The sequence below is a fragment of the Leptinotarsa decemlineata genome, unplaced genomic scaffold, assembly GCF_025532065.1.
Source record: "Leptinotarsa decemlineata unplaced genomic scaffold, Ldec_3_MD MMD2_tig00003798_RagTag_RagTag, whole genome shotgun sequence".
In the NCBI taxonomy this organism is placed as follows: Eukaryota; Metazoa; Arthropoda; class Insecta; order Coleoptera; family Chrysomelidae; genus Leptinotarsa; species Leptinotarsa decemlineata.
In genome coordinates, this window is record NW_027412596.1 from 2,478,724 (window position 1) to 2,499,323 (window position 20,600).

Genomic DNA, 20,600 nt, shown 5'->3' on the forward strand with positions numbered 1-20,600 from the left:
CGTCTATCGAAGCGAGACTATTAAATGAAAAAGACACTAAGTTAGCAGAAACTTTCAAAGTTATGGACACTAGAAACTGGCCTGAAGACATCCCAATAACGTTCGGAGAAAACGAAATGAGGGAACTTGCTTCCAGGTTTAAGCTTAATGGAAGGCAGTTAATAACGGGTTTCCGAGAATATATCTACTCCAGAACGTTACCAGACAGCCTCTGTCGGCTCGAGCAATCGATCAACTCGGTTGCCATTTCATCAAGTGAATGTGAAAGAGGGTTTTCTCAAATGAATTTAATAATAACACCTCTGAGATCGTCACTCAAAATTACAACGGTGTCTGGCCTGTTGTTTGTAAAAATAAATGGACCTCCTCTCCGGCTGTTTCAACCAGAAAAGAACGTTGACACTTGGCTTGTTTCTGGACACCACTCAGCGCTAGCTGTCAAAAGTAAGGAGAGATCAAGAGAAAAGAAATACGATGAAAACAAGTTAAAGTTTTGGACTGTATTTTAAAAAGAATCCGAATACAAAAAGTAACGCTGTATTGCTCTACTTCTATTTATGTTAATAAAAGAAGTTTGAGTTCTATAAAGACTTCTTATTTCCTTTCAAGAACCTAATTCTTTACACAGGCAAACACTGTTTTGTGGTGATGGAATGATATATAATAGAAGGGGGTGGGTGGTAAGTCTCGGCAGGTTGTAGTTCCGGTACCTCAATTTCTAGAAATCGAGCACTGTATATATATATATATATATATATATATATATATATATATATATATATATATATATATATATATATATATATATATATATATATATATATATATATACTATTATATACTATTATATATATATATATATATATATATATATATATATATATATATATATATATATATATATATATATATATAATAGCTGGGCTGTTACAAAGAAAACTCTTTGTTATATGTCAAGCTTTCGGTATATTTCACACCTTCGTCAGGACAACTACAATAATAATATTATATATCTTGTAGAAAATATATAAATATAGAGAACTTACTAAAGTGAGAATAAAATATAAAAAGGTTCGAAAACAGATAGAAAAATATTAAATAATGACAGTTGATGAAAATGTTTGGCTGACAATGTCAAGTGGGAAAATTCTGAATGATACTCGAATTACTAGATCTTTTATTTTCTTCATCATATTTCAGTAGGTACGTGTAAATTTTGCTAAGACTATCAATATCAGTTCGTTTATTCATTAAATGTTCTGATACTGAAATATGATAAAGAAAATGAATGATCTAGTAATTCGAGTATCATTCAAAATTTTCCCACTTGACATTGTCAGCCAAAAATTTTTATCAACTGTCATTATTTAATGTTTTTCTATCTGTTTTTGAACCATTTTATGTTTTATTCTCATGTTAGTAAGTTCTCCATATTTATATATTTATATATTCTATGACTAGCTGGAATTATTTTCATTTTGTCGTGATATATATATATATATATATATATATATATATATATATATATATATATATATATATATATAAATATATGTCTCATAGAATAATGGAATATCAGAAAATAAATTAATTTCTATGTTGATATATTAGCCTGAAACACTTACAGGACAATAGTGAAATGCTTTTTTCATCTGGCACGTACCCGTGATACTGATTGAGAGAATAGAAAAATCAATATGAAATAGCACATAGTTTCTTTAATTTGTAGTGAGAAAACATTGGTTTGAAAAAATTCAACTGAAATGAATTCTTCAAGATACTTGTGTTCGCATTCTTCAGCCTACACAGACCAATGGTGTCAATATATGGCCGAATTCAATCCCATGTATCGAATTGAATGTGAGTTTGTAATTTATAGTGTTGCATTTCGCATTGATACTTCATCACACAACATTAAAAGTTCACACGCGTTTGTATGTGCAAAAAATGTGTTTACTATATGCATTCATTTGGGAAGGCTCACAGACGCCATCTAGCAGAACGTCGACAGAAATGAACCTAAAATTCGAAATCAAACTCAACTCAATAATCAGATCTTGAAATGGTGGAGGTAGAAATCAGTTTTCAGGCCAATGTGAGGGAACACCTACTTTTCACTTCAAGACACGCTTATGTCATATGGTTTAAATCTTGGATAAAATTGAGTTCAAAAAATTGCATTCCAAATTAAAACACGTGAATTGCGATGTGTAAAAGTTCATGTGGATTATATATGGGAGTGTGAAAAGTATGTGTCTGTTCCACTGTGAAATGTTGTGTTGTAACTGTATGCCTCTCTGCCAATATCTAGCATTTAATTTCACAGTCAAACCACACTCTATGATCAGATCTTGCAATATAGTGTTGCATTTGAAAATGATAGATTGTATTGAAATATGTTGAAGTTCGTGAAAGGAAGGCATAGGTATATGTGTGAGAAATATCAGTATTTCTACTGCGAAATGGCATGTATTGACCCTACGCATCTGTTTTGGAAACTTCACAAACCTCCGCCTAGCATGACATTGGCAGAGAATAACCTTGCATTTAGTTTCAAAGTCAAACCAAACTTCACTATCAGGTCTGGCATTGATGGGGGGATAAATTGGCTAAGGTGAGGGCATACCTACTTTTCAGTTGAGGTCACGTCGATGCTTCAAATTTGTAATCAAATTAGATTTCAAATGAAAATGTAGTGTAGCATTTCAAATTATTACATCGTATCTAAATATGTGAAAGTTCGTGCAAGGCATGCTCATGTGTGAGGCATATCAGTCTGTTCTCATGTTAAATGTCATGTGTTGACTCCATACATCTGTTTTCGGTACCTCACAAACATCCGTCCAGCATGACGCCAGTAGATAATAACCTTGCATTCATTTCAGAGTTGAGCCAAGCTTTACAGCTAGGTCTGGCAATGGTGGGTGGCAGAATTTATTTTTAACCAACGTAATTTCCCACCTAGTTTTCAGTTATAGTTACGGCAATGTCATATACTGTGAAGGCCATAACGAAATGCAAAACTTACTAGCAATAGGCAAAAAGTGATAACTTTCTTGTCATACGTAACTTCGAAATACAGGCACAAGCTATAAAAAATTGACCGATCAAAGCAGTTGCCTCTAAGCATTTTCAGTGTCTTTCTTACTTGAATTAGACCTAAATAATAACTGTTGGTGTATTTTTCAGTTTCAGCGTCACATAATGAATGCAACATTGTACAATATTTAGATTTTGAATTCCAGTGGATAGTTACAAGCAACAAGAATTCATTTTTTTAACTCTTGTTTCTCATCATTTGTGTACCATTTGAATACATGCAATGGACTCCTCTCAATGTTTATCTCGTATTACTTATAACCTGTAACCCTGCATTCCGTCGCGGCCCTTATAGTTCAAATAAGGTTCGAAAGAAAACATGTTAAATTTTGTTATAACGAAGAGAATTTTTGTCAATTGTTATATTTATCCAATTCGCCTAAACCTCACCTTGGCGTGTATGAAATCTTGCGCATCTGTCTTATGGAGAGTACCATGTCGGGACAAAAATGTGCAAAATGAAGCCTGACTTTTCCCCAGATTCACTTGGTATTTTCCATGAGGCGGTGTTGCCATCGGCTCTCATTAGTTTATCTACTGCCAGCATTGATTAATGACCACTCTCCATTTCTGTGAAGTGATCATTGGGTCCAACAGAATGGCCTATCTTGGGCTGAGACGTAGCGAACTAAGAATGGCACTAGTCTGAATTATATTTCACAGGGATTGGTTATGGCATATTGGACCCAACATCATACTCAGTCCTCAACAGTCACTTTGACAGAAAATATAGTGTAGTAATGGGAATCCTACATGGGGTTATATCAATTGGATTAATACTTTGTTCAATGATAATGACATACCTCGTTGAGAATTTTGGATTTTGGAAAACATTATGTATTCAGTCAGCTATAACTTTACTAGGATTCCCTGCTGTTGCAACATTTAATCTTCGAAAAAATTACAAGACATCAAAAAAGCTTGGTAAGTACTGGCCTGTAATAAAATAAATAAAAAACAATGAAATAGTAAAATACGTGAAATTTGTATATATATATATATATATATATATATATATATATATATATATATATATATATATATATATATATATATATATATATATATATATATATATAAAGCGATGGGTAGTCTTGACTGACTAGTTAAGGAGAAATACGGAATAATGTTGGGGATGCAGTCAAAAATTGCTGGGCTGTTGTTTAAAGAATACTCTTTGTTATATGGTCGAGCTTTCGAGAATGTTTATTCCCTTTATCAAGACATTAACTTGAGGTTATATTAAAAAGTCGAAAATTTCACTGAGAAACACAAAAAAGTCCTTTTCATTATGTAGAAAAGTGTCACACATTAAAATTTTTATGGTTTAAAGAAAATATATATATAAACTTTATTCAGAAATAACATTTAGAGGATTTGAAATTTTAAATTTTATTTTAACGGCCATGCATGGCACTTACTACCACGTTGCTACCACGCCACTAGTAAGTGCCATGCATGGCCGTTAAAATAAAATTTAAAATTTCAAATCCTCTAAATGTTATTTCTGAATAAAGTTTATATATATATTTTCTTTAAACCATAAAAATTTTAATGTGTGACACTTTTCTACATAATGAAAAGGACTTTTTTGTGTTTCTCAGTGAAATTTTCGACTTTTTAATATAACCTCAAGTTAATGTCTTGATAAAGGGAATAAACATTCTCGAAAGCTCGACCATATAACAAAGAGTATTCTTTAAACAACAGCCCAGCAATTTTTGACTGCATCCCCAACATTATTCCGTATTTCTATATATATATATATATATATATATATATATATATATATATATATATATATATATATATATATATATCGATTTAATTCGTGAGGTTGCAGTCAATAGCTGGGCTGTTACAAAGAAAACTCTTTGTTATATGTCAAGCTTTCGGTATATTTCACACCTTCGTCAGGACAACTACAATAATAAGATTATATATCTTGTAAAAAATATATAAATATGGAGAACTTACTAACGTGAGAATAAAATATAAAATGGTTCAAAAACAGATAGAAAAACATTAATAAATGACAGTTGATAAAAATTTTGGCTGACAATGTCAACTGCAACCTCACGAATTAAATCGATTTATAGTTAATCCAGTCACTAATTATTCTGTTATATATATATATATATATATATATATATATATATATATATATATATATATATATATATATATAATCTAGAAAGGTTAATGCAGTCAAGCTGCTGGAAAATAATTCCATGAAAATCAAAAAATAAATAGATAAGTACTCTTTGATCATTCCCATATTGATTGGGTGTCACACCAATAGGTGATTCCACTTATGTTTCGCTTTGCGTTTACGCAGCTATTTTTATCAAGCACTTTCTTGGTTTTTTCTCATTTTGTCTTCAATCGAGGACCGCCTGCCCGGTACTGACGATGCCCAATAGGCTGAAACAGCTGTATACCGGTGGCTCTTAAATTGAAATCAATATATCAATATGGGAATAATCAAAGAGTACTTATCTATATATATATATATATATATATATATATATATATATATATATATATATATATATATATATATGGATTCTTGACTTTTTGACGGGAGTTACTCAAAGTTACTCACGTCAAGCAGAATATTAACATCGTAAGCGATAAGCGCAAAAAACACTATAAGGAGCCTTTCCAATCAATTTCTTTTACGCCAAAAAACACTTTTTCCACACCAGAAGTATTTCGAAGTGTATTCCGTTAGCCAAGTTGGCATCCTCATAAGATGACTATAACTTAATCTTTCAACTAACTTAGATTTTTAATATGCATCTGGGCAGCGATTGTCCCGCCTTTTAGCTCGAAACCATCGTTTTACCCGACGGTCAACTGTATGAATATGAAAAAAATCACTCATGTCAACCCAATTGACTACCGTCCTGTTACCGATAGTAATAATTATTGTATTACTTTATTTTGCTTCCTATTTGTAAGTGGATACCTAATATTCATCTAGTGTCTACCTGTGATTATTACGTAGAGTGTCAACAAACTGCTGCTGTTTGGAATAGGATCTTTGTCGCTGTTCATAGATCTCATTCTACATTTTTTGATATATAAACTTCTGAAGGCATGTAAGATTAGTAGTTGGTTTATGTCGATTTCGAAACCGCTCCCCCACTTTTAACCTTGGAATAATATTTACATACGTCACACAAAGTAGCCAAGGTGACTTTGAGGACGTGTTTTGAGTTTGACCGTGAACGACCTTGACCTGTGTCACACAATTCAGGCAAGGTGACTTTGAGGCAGTGCTTTGGATTTGACCTTGAGTGACCTCCATCCACTCGCCATATTTTTGAGAAGGTGACTTTGACCTCAAATGAACTCGAGCCAGTTACGCGGCTTTCTTGAAGTTTAGAAACTACACGACACATCGTAGGTGACTTTGAGAGGGTGTTTTGTGTTTGAGCTTGAATTACTTTCAACTACGTCACACGACGGAGACAAGATTACTTTGGAGTACAGCTTGTGGTACAGAAGCTTCTTCCTCTCCTTTAACCAAGTTCTATAAATATTCGAAGGATCACTGTTCCACATTTAGTTTGAATAATTCAACGTAGTCGAATAGATGAGTGAAAGTGTTGCAAAGTAACAGAGAGTATCATGTGAGGGGTATACACAGCAATCCAGGTGAACATATTTACTATTTCCATATCATAATTCCACTATATTCGAAATGGATCATTTGAAATACAATATCGAAAAGACCAATTCTGTAATAATTCAACAAACTGGGGCTATGAAGCAGAGGCCTCTAATATCTTTGACTATTGATAAAGGTTATAAAATTGAAAAGATGTCGATGCTGTCCACGCGATATGGTAAATCCATTCAGGTAGTTTTGTTGGATGAGGAAAATAATACTTCTTTCAAATCATGGCTTCCAAAACATGTCACAGAACATTTCACCGAAGAAATGATTCACGAAGTGACATCATCCAAAGCCAAATTCATTTTTACATATATGGGTCAAAGTTCTCAGGATTATCCCGGTGCCAAAACCCGCTCACTAGTGAAATTCCATATTTTACTTCATAAGTAGTAGAAATATGCTATATAAATGTGAACTATGAATTAGCTCTCGCGCTTCAAACATGATCAAGTATGAAGTGAGTGCTTTTTTTGCAGAATTATTTCTTCTACGAACATGTGGATGCAATATTCAGCGGAAGCAGTAAATTTAGATTCTGCAATGAGGGGGTTGGCTTGAGAATTAGCCTACTTGAGTTTTGGCGCTCTTCATTCATCAAACTATGATTTGAGTGTATGTTATGATGCTGGAGAGGTGCGAAAACTTTCGGAGTTCAGCGAGAAGTATGAGCTTGGTGTGGCACTGTGTCATGAATAATCATATGGAAGCAGTAATTTGGATGAGTTCTGTGAGCTAATAATTGAATCAGTCTTGAAAAATTTGCTACACAACATATGCATCTACCTACCACAGAATATCATAGAGAAATATTGATTGGAACCACAGAGTCCCAAATCACAACCTGAAGAATCTCTGTATAGGATGGTATAAGTTATAAATTGTTCGGTGAACAAGAGACAGAAAATAATTATTGAGTGTTTTATTATTCATCAATATCGAATACTCCATGGTGAATTGCATGTCAATCGTATTACAGTGTAGTCTGAACAGAGCCATTAAGGGCATTATAAGATTAAACAGCATCGTGGAGGATGGTGTTTGCTGAAAACTTCTCCTTACGTGTATCGAATTCTATTTTGATGTCGACAGTAGATGACTTCATAGCATCGGGTTGGTGGGAGCAATCGATGATGAATAGTGGATTTTTCCGAAAGATAGTCGAATATTATTAATATTCGCTTCTATGAATTTCGCCACATAATAATAACCAATAACCAAAATGAGCTCTTGCTTAACATTCAATATTTATCTGTTGTAATCTTCACAAAATCCATGAGATACTCCAAGGGTAATTTACCGCTAAAAACATTGCTGACAGAATCCAATATATCTTGTTTATTCACATCAAGCCCTCATCCTATCGGTAGTAGCGAATTTGCATGTGTTTGTCCAAATAATATCATCGTTTTCATTGTGGTAGTTGTGAGTTGGCTTTATAGAATTTTCACTTCAAGGCCAATACAATTGATTGGAAACGGTAAGAACATCGTCTATATGTAAAATGGCTGGAATTCTCCGAACACCACAACTCATGGATGAATGAAAGTTCATTAGTATAATAGCATCATTATTGTACTTGGAATATTTTCATATTCCCTGAATGAATAGATTCGAAATACCAAAAATGATACAAGTAATATTGTAGCAATTGATTGATCAGTCATACAATGTTATTGAATAAACTCTCTCGATACGGTATCCGAGGTGTCACTCATGAATGGATAAAAAGTTTTTTGAGTAAACGTAATAATCGTGTCACTATTGGTAACCATATGTCATCGTGCAATGATTATTCTGAAGTAGGTGTTCCTCTGGGTTCGGTCCTAGGATCTACTCCATTTATACTTTATATCGACGATATTGTGAAGATATGTGATAGCTCAATTATTGTTTACGCTGATGATACATCAGTTATTGTATCAGATAGGGATGAATATTGTATACGTCAGAAATGTAAAAAAAAATCCTTTGATATGGCTCAGTGGTTCAGAGCCAACTCACTTCATCTAAATACAAATAAAACAAAATGTATACGCTTTCACTATAGACAAAAGGAAGCTAGTGTAGTTGATTTCGGAGACTTACAGTCATTTGATAAGACCGTCCGATTTCTTGGATTATTTATAGACGAACATGTTTCCTGGGGAGAACACTGTAAAATCTCAATCAATAAATTCAATTCCGTTTCCTATCAGTTCTGTCTAATGATCAGTTGCTGATGCTCCACTATACCCAAGTAGAGTCCAGACTTCGATATGCCATCTCCCTCTAGGGAAGGTCTTCGAGAGCTAATAATGTATTTGTTGCACAAAAGAGAATACTCCAAGTGATGTTTAGTCTATCCTCTCGACAAAGCTGTGTTGATGTATTCAAAACATGTAAAATCATGACGCTACCATCACTCTTTATCTTTGAAGTTTGTGTGTATATATTCAGTAACTATAACAGTTTTTCAACCAGATCTAGCATTCATGAACATGACACAAGGATAAAAAAATCAGCTGAATATACCCTTTTCTAGGGTCCAATTATCTAAAAACTCTCCAAACTCACAAGGTCCTTTATTATTTAATAAATTACCAGACTATGTAAGAGAGAGTCGAACCTTAACATGTTTTAAAAAATGTCTTAAATATTTTTTAATTGAAAGATGCTATTATAAAGTCGATCAGGCACTTTAATTATGTATTTGTAAATCCTTTATGATTTGTCTGTTATTTGTGTATTTGGGTGAATATATGTATAATATGTATAAGTGTATATATGTATATATGTCTGTATATGTATATATGTGTTACACAATTAACTGAGTATATACTATCATATTTTTTTAATGTTCACTTTCACTGTTTACCATTACCATAGATGAACGACTATAATACCTGCAAATTTACTGTTCTGTTATATACAATTTAACTGAATGTTATCATGGTCTATTAATTTTAGATAAACGACTACTCCTATACAATACTTGAATTGTCCTCCTGGAGAATAAAAAATTATCATTATTATTATGAAATTAATTAATATTCACAAAAAAAAGTTTAAATCAACAGGTAGTGCCAGGGCCCATTTGGGTATATGTCGATATACGATTACCATGGATTTCTCTTCTCCTGACCTGCTCCTCTCAGGAATTCGACTGAACTGCCGTATCCTCTTCTTCTAAACGTATAGAGCGAGGATTTGAGTATTGTGGGGCGCTACCACGATTACAGTCGAATCAAATAAAAGTCGAGTTGCGATCCTGAACCACACTCAGTATACAGTATAAGATCATAACAAGATGAATTCCGAAAAAATTACCCCTGTATCAGCTAGGATATCACTTGATGATGAAAATAATTAGACGGATGATGAGTCATTGAACGTGGGTGAAATGGTCCCCCAACATGAAGGGAATTGTGGAATAGGAAGTTGGGATCATTGGAGACGAGGCGATATTAAAGCCAACGAAGGTGCTGATGTCTCAGAGTTCAAACTAAATTCAAAATTTAATCTCATACAATTTTGGTTCCCATCATTATTTTCAATTCCACGAGAAAATTTGTAATGAACAAAGTTGTATAAAATTGAATTCACAGGCACCATTCTATTACAATAGTTGCACAATTCCTGAAAGGCACTTTTTTGGGCAGAATTCGATCTTGGACGTTCTGCTGGAGGACCTGCATCATCATCCGGCCTGCAAGACTGCAGGCCGGATCGTGTAGGTTCAAAACTGGCTTGAGTTCATTCGAGGTCAAAGTCACCTTGTCGAAAATATGGGGAGTCATTCGAAATTAAAACCAAAACACTACCTCAAAGTCACCTCTTCTACGTCGTGTGACATAGGTCAAGGTCAAACTCGAAAGAAATCCTCAAGGTCATCTTTGTTACTTCGTATGTCGTAGGTACAGATTATTTCAAGGTTGAAAGTGATGGGGAGAAGTTCCTAAATTGGTACAAACCAACTTCTACGATCTTATTGTCGTCTACCGGTTTGAAGTATTTCGAGCATTCTCTTCATCTTCTGTGGCAGTTCTCTGAAACATATTGAACGGCAGTAGACATCCCTCATCTATGGAACCGAATATGTGAGGCAATTTATTGCAGCTCACGTCATTAATCCCAGACATTTATCTTTCCGTTGTTTCGTCTTTCGGATTGTCCAACCCTTAAGAGCAGTTTTGGAAGTCTCGTTTATGTTCAATGTTTAGAAATGTTTGATTAATCCATTGGTGCGTTTTTGTTCACATGAAGGAGCTCTGAATTTTAAGTCTGCGTCTTTCTGAAAACTCACCATTTTTTTTTCCTGAGTAATCTAACCATTATTTTTGAAGGATACTCGTTACTTTCAGCTATCTTCTTGATACATTTTTCTTCATATCATATCTTTCTGTTTCTCCAGGCAACGTGAAAAGTCTATGGACAAGAAAACGTAATTCCGTCATTTCCCCTTGTGGACAATGATGGGAGCTATCAGAAATCTACTGAAAGTACTAGTATTTTTTCTATACAGGAGTGCTTCGTATCTTAAATCATCTAACATTCAGGAATAGTGGCTCTTGACTTTGAATTTGGGAATTCATTTTTGAGACAAGACACGAAATCCTGTTATCCACAGGAGTCAGGTAATTGGAGGCAAGAGTGGGCCGATTCAAACTGAAATCTGGGATCGAACAAAGTATAAATTTTGGAATATGTAAAGGAACGAGCATCAATATGTTCTCGGACCACATATGACACCAAAATATATTTGATATTTCGCACTGGAACCTCTGGCGTGAAATTAATCTATTGAAAACAATTTCCCAACACCAGAACACAAATTACGCTAACTTGGTTAGCGGAACGCGCGTTGAGAGAACGTAATTTTTGTTCTGGTTTTGGAGAAGTGTTTGCAATAGACCGAAATATATGTTTGACATGAACAGTCATCCTGAGAACATGCTCGGCTGAAACACCTAGTCTACAGACGGGTCAAAAACGGAACATTGAACGGGAGCGGCAATTTACTGTACGGGAAGAAATCTCCATTTCATTCACCCACTCGGTCAGTACACATCTGCCTTTCATGATGAAATGTAGTCCATCTTGCAATGTGCAGGAACATCAGTTTGAGACCTCAACAAAATGAGCGGATCAGTATTTTCATGGACAACCAGGCTGCATTTGGGGCAATGACGAACCCAGAAGTGACATCAAGATTAGTCTGAAAATGCCGAGAAGAACTAAGAAAAATGACGAACAGGAATAGATTGACTATATACTGGGTGCTAGAACACTCGGGCATCGCAGGCAACTATAATTATAGATAGAAATTTGGTGGACTTTGAGTATCCTAATAGGTAGTCGTTAATATGTAAATGAATGAATATAAATTATATAATTCGATAGTAAATTAGTTTGTCGAGGAAAAGTGCTGAGTTCTAGTGTTAAATCTTGGAAGCATTCTCCTAAAGTCATCTCAAATCAAGATAATTTGTGTGAATTATAATCGTCTGAATTTGTTTATTTAACGTACTGCTCCAAAACAAGTACTTTCCGAACATCAGAACTGCAATACGCGCGTTGAGATGAGGTGTAGGCACTAGTATTTACAAAAACATATTCATTATCATTGAAATTTGATTTTTTTTAGAAACTTCGCAAACGCATCCATCAAGTGAGGTTGATCTGGATTTACAGAGATATTCACTTCTAGATGACAGTAAGAAAGAAAGAAGAAGAAGAAGTACTATAGTTAACGAAAATTTTATACCAGTAATTCTTACAGAAGAAACATCTGCATCTGTTTCTGAATCTGGTATCAAAAACTGGCTTGTGTGAGTAAAGTTAGTAAAAAAACCATCGATCGTGTACTATAGATAAAAAAGTTGTTTGAAAAAGTTATATCATTAGCTAAATCGAAAAACTTGAAAGGTAGAAAAATAATCGATAGGAAGTAGAATACATGAACATATTTGGAAGGTGCAAAAGTTAAAACGAGAGGACTTTTCACGTCTGCTCTATATATCATTATTACTTCACTGTATTGTCGTCTATTCATTACTTCACCTTATTTGGCAGGAGATTATCATGATTGCTGATGTCGGGGATTTAAAAATGTTCTCAACTAACACCAAGACGGTGTTCAGAAATGTTTTCCCAGCAACAGAAATTTCTGTAAGAGTATATCAAAATTTTGTAGGTTTATGATTGCAGAACAGAATCTATTGAAATTGGCGAATTAACAGATTGAATATCAACTCACAGATTATAGATTCATGAAACTAGTATTAACTAGTATTTCGTCATTGGAAACATTTCATTGCGCAAACTGATACCACTTGACCTACAACTACCATAGAAAATGGAAAATATTTACAGTTTATAACAATTATGTATCTAATGTTGTAGTTACTATTAATGACCTGTTTTATTTCCAGGAATACCGTAGGGTTGAAATGGTTTTTGTTACCCAAATATATGAATATAGCTGTGGGGTTAGCGGTCACGTGGTCATGTGAAGCATCTTTCAGTTCGTTGCTGAGAGTTAACTTGAATAACTTGAATTATTCTTCATATGATATTGCCAAAATGTCAATGGTTTTCTTCGCTAGCGATCTTCTAGCCAAACTTTGTTTTTCCGTCGTGAGTGGTTTGTGCCTCATAAATAACAGATATTTATTTTTGGTCACGATGCTCTTGTTATCTTTGTCACGAACAGGTAAGCAGTTATGTTTTCAATAAAGTTTTTATAATTCTATGAATTTGAAAAAGTTATTATAGTAGACATCCAAATTAATGTTACTCCCATGTACGAGTATTTTCACAGCTCAATTCGTAAAAAAATATTTTTATCATCGTTCCACCCAAATATCTAAGGAAATTATATGCGTATAGAAAAGCATTTATGCTTTATTTTATAAGGATATGTAGTTAGTGCTCTCTTGAGTGAAGAGTGTCACACGTAGCTCTAATGAAAAATCATAATTTCAGTATATTTGTGTACATATATTTCAATTCACAGAAATCATAATAATGATGCAACAATTCAGTTGAAAAACCTAACAATTGCGAATATACAAAAATTACTAAAGTTATATGAGTGACCAGTCAAAACTGGTAATGAATAAAGTAATAGGTTGCAGTTTGTTCGGATGACGGGAAACATCCCTGTGCCGTTTTGAAAAATTTTCCTCAAACTGAAAAATGTTCTGCTACGGATTTTCAATTCACTTTGGACCGAAATAAAGGCATGGCAGAACGCGGTACTTATTCCCATTCTGAAACCCCACAAATTAACACTTCAAAGCGACTCCTATAGAGCAATCTCACTGACGTGTATAATGTACAAGCTGCTAGAAAATGCTATGAATAAAGGACTGATATGGACTCTTGAAGACAGAGAGCAAATATCAGAACAATCAGGTTTTAGACTACTCAGATATACCTAAGAGAACACAATTGATCAGGAAAGCACCATCCATTGAAAAAATCAACAGAAGTGCATAGCAATCTACTTCGATATCAAGGAAACATTCTAGCGTTTATCCAAAATTTTTTGAGGCAAAGGAAATTTCTGGTCCGAGTAGACGAAATATTATCAATACAGAAGTACCAAGACAAAATGACGACCTGACGACCTAATACCATTTGCTAAAGGTGAGACAAGCTCTCTAGCTAGACTTCCACAGAATTAAATCAGTTCTATAGAAATATGATTCAGATATTCTCCCCTGAGAAAACTGAATTCATTATATTCCCAAAAAAATATTGAATAACTGAAAACTTGTTCTTTGTGGTTCTTCGTGTAGGAAGTAATGTATCTAGGAATGGCATTTGATCAAGAATTGAACATATATCAAAAAACTTGTTTTATCTTGCCAAAAAGGGCTAAATCCACTCAAGTATTTAGCTTACAAACATTGGAGTTCGGTAGTATCAACCCCACTCCTCTTATACAGATCCTTGGCAAGTTGCAAGATAGAATAAGGTTGTACAGCATATTCTTCTTCCAAATAAAATACGCTGAAACGACTTGATACTATACACAACTTCGCCTTTGGTGTAGCTTTGGGAGCTTATCACACAACTCCAGTGGAGTCAACGTCGAACACAGCAGTCTTTCTTATACAGTTGCAGTAGCCACCACGGAAAATAAACCAATTAATAGGAATACGACAACAAATTGATTTTTAAGAATTCACAACCGACTAAGAACAGATCCCCCATTTCATTAAAGAATTCGACAATATCTTAGCTACAAATGCATAAACTCTCACCTATTTATCTCTCAAACATGACTATCTCACCACCATGGACCATTCAAGTACCAAAGACTTCAAAGAATTATATAAGGATGCCTCCAAATCGAATCAGGGAGTGGGAGCTGCAGTACTGACTGATGAAACATAACTAACTTTCAAATTTCCAGAATCAGCTAAGGTGATGTCAGGCAAACTTGAAATTCTACAAGCGCTACGTTATGCAAAAACGGATATTTCACATAAATTTCCCATAATCTCGTATTAGCTCAGCCCTTTGAAAAATCACCAAATTGTCAAACTCATCCAAAAAAATTATGAAAATGTTGCTTGTATGATGCCTACGTTTATTTACCGAATCTCTGTTATATACATATTATATATTCCATGTGATCAATATGGTGAATAAACATTATTATTATAAAAGATCATTTTGATTCAGTTACCATCACACATCAGTATTTCAGGGAGAGTTGACGCAATGGGGAATGTTCCTCCTGACGAAAATCAAGTAGTTTTCATAAAAAAGCTCTAAAACAACGCATTTTAAACTTATCATTTCAACATTTTTCTTTAAAAATTTATTTAAATACTTGAAAGGGAGGAATGAAATAATGCATTCAACATTTAAAGGGATTCGTTTCCATTTCATCATTTGGTAATATCGGTTATAGCTAATAAAGGACAATGAATACGTTACCTGTATGAGACAAACAAAAATGACATATTTCAGAGGCGTGCTGTTCTGTTTACTCATGTTCCGAGTTCCGAGACATTCTGTGACATATGACATTTGGGCACCTAACCTATCTCCCTTTGTATGAATAAATAACAAAACAACTGTAGTTTATGTGGCTTGTGGAGGTGGTATTGAAGTATAATTTATATTTTGCCTTAATTGTTGATTTATAAAGATAATTTTACTTTTTCAAAGTAGAATATCTAGGTACGTATACATTATTTCAACTTGATATAGACGCTGTTGCCAATATGTGAATTAGAAACAAATCCCTTTACAAATTAAAACACAACATTTGAAACATCAATTTGAATACTTTTCAAAGTGAACTTGCATTTGCTGTAATAACCCAAATTGAGGAACATTCCCCATTGCACAAATAACGATCAGCAACTTACATCAAATATCTACACCTTACACTTATTACGCTGACCTGAAGACTTACCTCACAAGCAAGATACTTAGAAGTTGTAATGTCAAATGACAAGGTTTACAGTCGAAATTGAGGGAAATAAAGCCTTATGTTGTCCCTTGGGAGTACGAAAAGTGAATTGATTCACCCGACTAGGCTTGAGGCATACCAGCCTCACACATTAATTTCTTATATCAAAAGCAGATGTACACCAGAGTCATATTACAAAAGTAAACTTATAATGAAACGCATTCTCGTGCATGTCGGTTGTATCAATAAAAAAATACCTTCTTTATTACCTGATAAAGTAATTGCAGTGTTAAATTACCACAATGCTACAAAAACCTATGTTATGTAAATGCCCTCAATATTACTGCTGAATTATAATATGAATATTGTATTTACCTGATCCGCCGCTAATAACCAGTAGATTGATGCGGTTATTTGTAAATAAAAAAAACTTTTGGGATGTACACCCATTACATGTATATACAATATCCGAATTTACTGAAAATGTCACTCTAGTGAATTTGAGAATCTTTCCTTTTCATTTAATCGTTTCTGTCAACTTGTTTTCTGCTATTCAAAGCTTCCGAAGCCAGAAGAATTATATTTTCTAAGATTTCAGGAGTGACTGAAGCTGTTGCATAATACGCCCTCTCCTCAACATATCCTTTTGAAAAAATCAAACACAGTGAGATCCTGTAAGCGGACAGGCTACTGTACTGGGCCATCGGCAGCAATAACTTGATTATTAAAATATTTTATCGAGTAATTGTGAACTTCTCTGGTATTCTGAGGCGTTGTCCCGTCTTGCTGATAGTAAATTCATTGTGAAAATGCTGAAGGTAGATTATTACGATGATCGTCTACTCCATTTTGAAGAAAACTTAAGTACCTAAACCCTATTTCATCAGTTCGGACTTCCATTGTCTAATATAATAAAAATTGATTTGATATCCCTGAAAAAAAAAATAAAAAGTTTAACCGAAAATAACAATTTTATCAAACAAAAAACTGAAATTACAAAGAAATAACATACAAACAACAATCAAAAATATAAAAAATTGAAAAAATAATAAAAGCTGAAAAATTCAAAATAAAAATATTATTAACAAAAAATGAAAAATTAAAAGATTCCAAACCAAGTTACGTCACGACGTTTCGATTGTTAGTATCCACAATCGTCTTCGGGTTTTAGCGGGAGATGACCGTTTGGCGGGAGTGGTCGTTTTTCGCTTGATTAGAGGTTTCCATATGTTACGTATCTCTACGCTAGCTTGACTAAACGCGTTGTTGGACAACATATACGCGGCTTCTTTGAATTTTCTCCTAAACCAATATTCCTCTTTGTGAATGATTTCAGCTTGAGCCCACTTGATGTTATGTTGATGAGTTCAAGCATGCTCTGCTATTCCGGATTTGCTGGTTTCTTCTCACTGAGTGTGTTTCTTGTGCTCAGCAATGCGAATTTTCAATGGCCTCTTAGTTTCACCGATGTATGATTCTCCGCACTCACAGAGTATCCGGTAAATGCAATTCTTGAAATCGCAGTCCGCGTTTGGAGGCCTGGTTTTTGTGAGGCTGCTACGGATAGTGTTCCCAGATCTGAAGCAGGTCCTGATGTTATACTTGGACCCAATCCTTCTTATCCTTTCCGATAATCCTCTGATGTAGGGAAGTACAAGTACTGGTTGTGGCGGCTTCTCTTCCTTGTGGAGCCCTTGCTGTCTTCTAGCTAAAGCCTGTTCTACCATCACTCTGGAGTAACCATTCCGTTGAAGGTCATTTTTGATGATGTCTAGTTCCATTTCGAGACCTTCCTTTATATTACAGACCCCAAAAACACGGTCTAGTAGAGTCTTGATGATTCCTCTTAGTCGATTGATGGTAGTTGAATTTCTGGTTCAGATACTGCCCTGTGTGAATGGGTTTTCGATAAACAGATGTTTCATATATAGTGTGGGAAACCATATACCATATAACTGAACCAAATTTCATTTTGAAACACCTCTTATTTCAGAAGTTATGACTTGTCTGAAAGATTCTTCCAGACCCGGCATACAATGTATCTTGCATGACATGAATTATATCCCTATAGAAATATATTTTTATTTGATCAAGTTTTTATTTTTAGCGTTCACTTTTCGCGATGGATATGTGTGGAGAACTATTACCCTTACTCTGGTGGGACTATTGAATGGTTTGATGAATACTAGTTTGGTGCTCGTTATTTCTCAACAGTATAAAGAAAACTTTGCAACGCCATTTTGTCTGTACAAATTGCTGACAGGAATGATTTACTTGATAACCGGAGGGGTAGCAAGTAAGTGTATGTGATTGAAAAACATGAACATTATCAGACTAGACAGAAAAAACATTTTTCACGAAAAATTAATTGAAGGCGAATTCATGGTACGAGGGATGAAATGGGGTAAATTTCAGGGATTCAAAATGTTTTTCATTATTTCCACAGAAACCAGACCTACTGAAATGTGTTGAATACAAAAGTTGTGAAAAATCAAGATCTACCACTTTTGTATGAACCAATTTTTCCATATAACCTGAAATTTTACGATAAAAATTGTAAAAACCTGTGTTGTTGTTCTTAAATTCATTCTTCTACAGAAATAATTTGTTTTTGTACAACTGTCAAAAAAATTTGACAAGTCTGCATCTCTATTGATAAGTAAATGTTTTTTTTCACCGTAAGGAAAAGACTTTTTTCACTGCCATGAAATATTACTTTTTGAAGGATTTTTTTGAACAGAGTCAGTTGCCAATTAGTTATTCATCATAAAACAATTTCATTTATTGAAATAATAATTGATAGTGAAGTTTGAACAATAGCTTCCAACATAAATTCCTCGAAGATATTCCATGTTGCTGCTGATCAGAAACGTTAGATATTTCTTGAAGAGTTGATTCCACAATTTTATCAGGTACATATTTTAATTTGTTTGGAAGAAGATGGACAATTCAATATTGTATTAGAAATCTCAATTTTGTTATTCAAAGTATCTTCTGTAGTATGCTTCTGCTACGGAGGCAAATTTCCAGCCACCGTGACGTTTTATGAATGTAATGTTGCCCTCTGCATCGGCCAGAAGAGTTACAGAGCTTCTCCTGAAACAGTGACCTGTGTAGCACTTATACTTGTCTTCTCCAAGCCATTTTGCAATCAAGCTGGGAATTTCACCTATTTTATTTAAACTCTAATATTGGTTAATACATTTTCCTCTCGAATATTTCAAAAATAATCTGTTAATCTGTTAATAGTAGACGTAAATTTCAATATAACCAGAATTTGAAACAGTAAACATTCTTGCGCAATATGTCTTAGTACCAGGTATTTTAACAATCAATATAGATCCAGCATATTCAATGACATCAATATTTATATGTAATAATTCTTCACGGCGACAAGCACAGCTAATACCCAAAATTAGAACAATCTACAAATAAATAATATTGAAATTACTACTAATCTTTCAAAATTATGATTATATCTGTACCTAATAAAGTAAATTTGTTTTGTTTTCGGCATCTTGAATACATTTATTGATATCATCCCTTGATAAAAATTTTGATTTCTTTTCTCGGTATCCGAAGATTTTGTTCTTAATGAGCCGGACCAATTTTTAAAAACTTCCTTATATCAATATTTTCCTAACATTCAATGTACTTTTCAACATTGAATAGACACTCCATAACGTAGTAAATTCAATAATTTTTTATTTTTCCTCAAAATAGCATATAAGCACATTTTCAGAAACTGTTTTTACATGTTTCTTGTCGCACGAAATTAGTCGTATGTTTTCTCATACGAGTATACTAACTTGGATTTGGCCTGTAACATATTAAATACTATAGCATTTGCTTCTCAGATATATCTAATGGGGTATCACTACCATTATTATATATAATCAATATCCATCTTCTTGAAAATAACTTGAAATTGAAGCAACCACGAGCAAACACTGCCAAATACGCGGCGTGCCAACAAACCGATTATAGTACCGAAACAGAAATACCATTGGATGCTGTGAAATTGTGTTGGAAGTATTATTGATAACATTAGGAATAAAATATATGCAAAAAGAAAAGTATTATTCAGTTATTTTGGACTTATTTTTTTCAGACAGAAAAAATGTTTGAATGCGATTTTACTGAAAACTTCGAATAATATTTTCAAGACAACAGTCGTTTGAAAGCGGTAACTTTTTGGGACAAAAACCACGTCAAGATGTATTGGAAGTATTTATTTTCAATATATTTCAGACGATGTAAGTTCACATCGGTCGGTAGCCAGGCGGTTTGACGTGGGTGCTTCGTTCACTCACTCGAATTGACTGCCGTGTTGGTCGGTGGTTCAAGTCCCAGTCTGAACAATCGATTTTCACTTGCTATCGTCCAACCCGTGTTAGGAATCAC

The 20,600-nt window shown here is 34.0% G+C and overlaps 2 protein-coding genes across 2 annotated transcripts in view; one reads left to right on the top strand and one right to left on the bottom strand.

Moving 5' to 3' along the window:
• LOC111506355 (monocarboxylate transporter 9) overlaps nt 1–20,600 on the top strand; it is an 82,910-nt gene that overhangs the window by 46,375 nt on the left and 15,935 nt on the right. The window contains exons 4-7 of the mRNA XM_074178467.1: nt 3,763–4,023; nt 12,408–12,591; nt 13,195–13,475; nt 18,304–18,492. Of these exons, the coding sequence (XP_074034568.1) occupies nt 3,763–4,023; nt 12,408–12,591; nt 13,195–13,475; nt 18,304–18,492 (915 nt within the window). The remainder of the gene's footprint in view (nt 1–3,762; nt 4,024–12,407; nt 12,592–13,194; nt 13,476–18,303; nt 18,493–20,600) is intronic.
• LOC141483638 (uncharacterized) overlaps nt 1–20,600 on the bottom strand; it is a 565,103-nt gene that overhangs the window by 43,416 nt on the left and 501,087 nt on the right. The window lies entirely within an intron of this gene.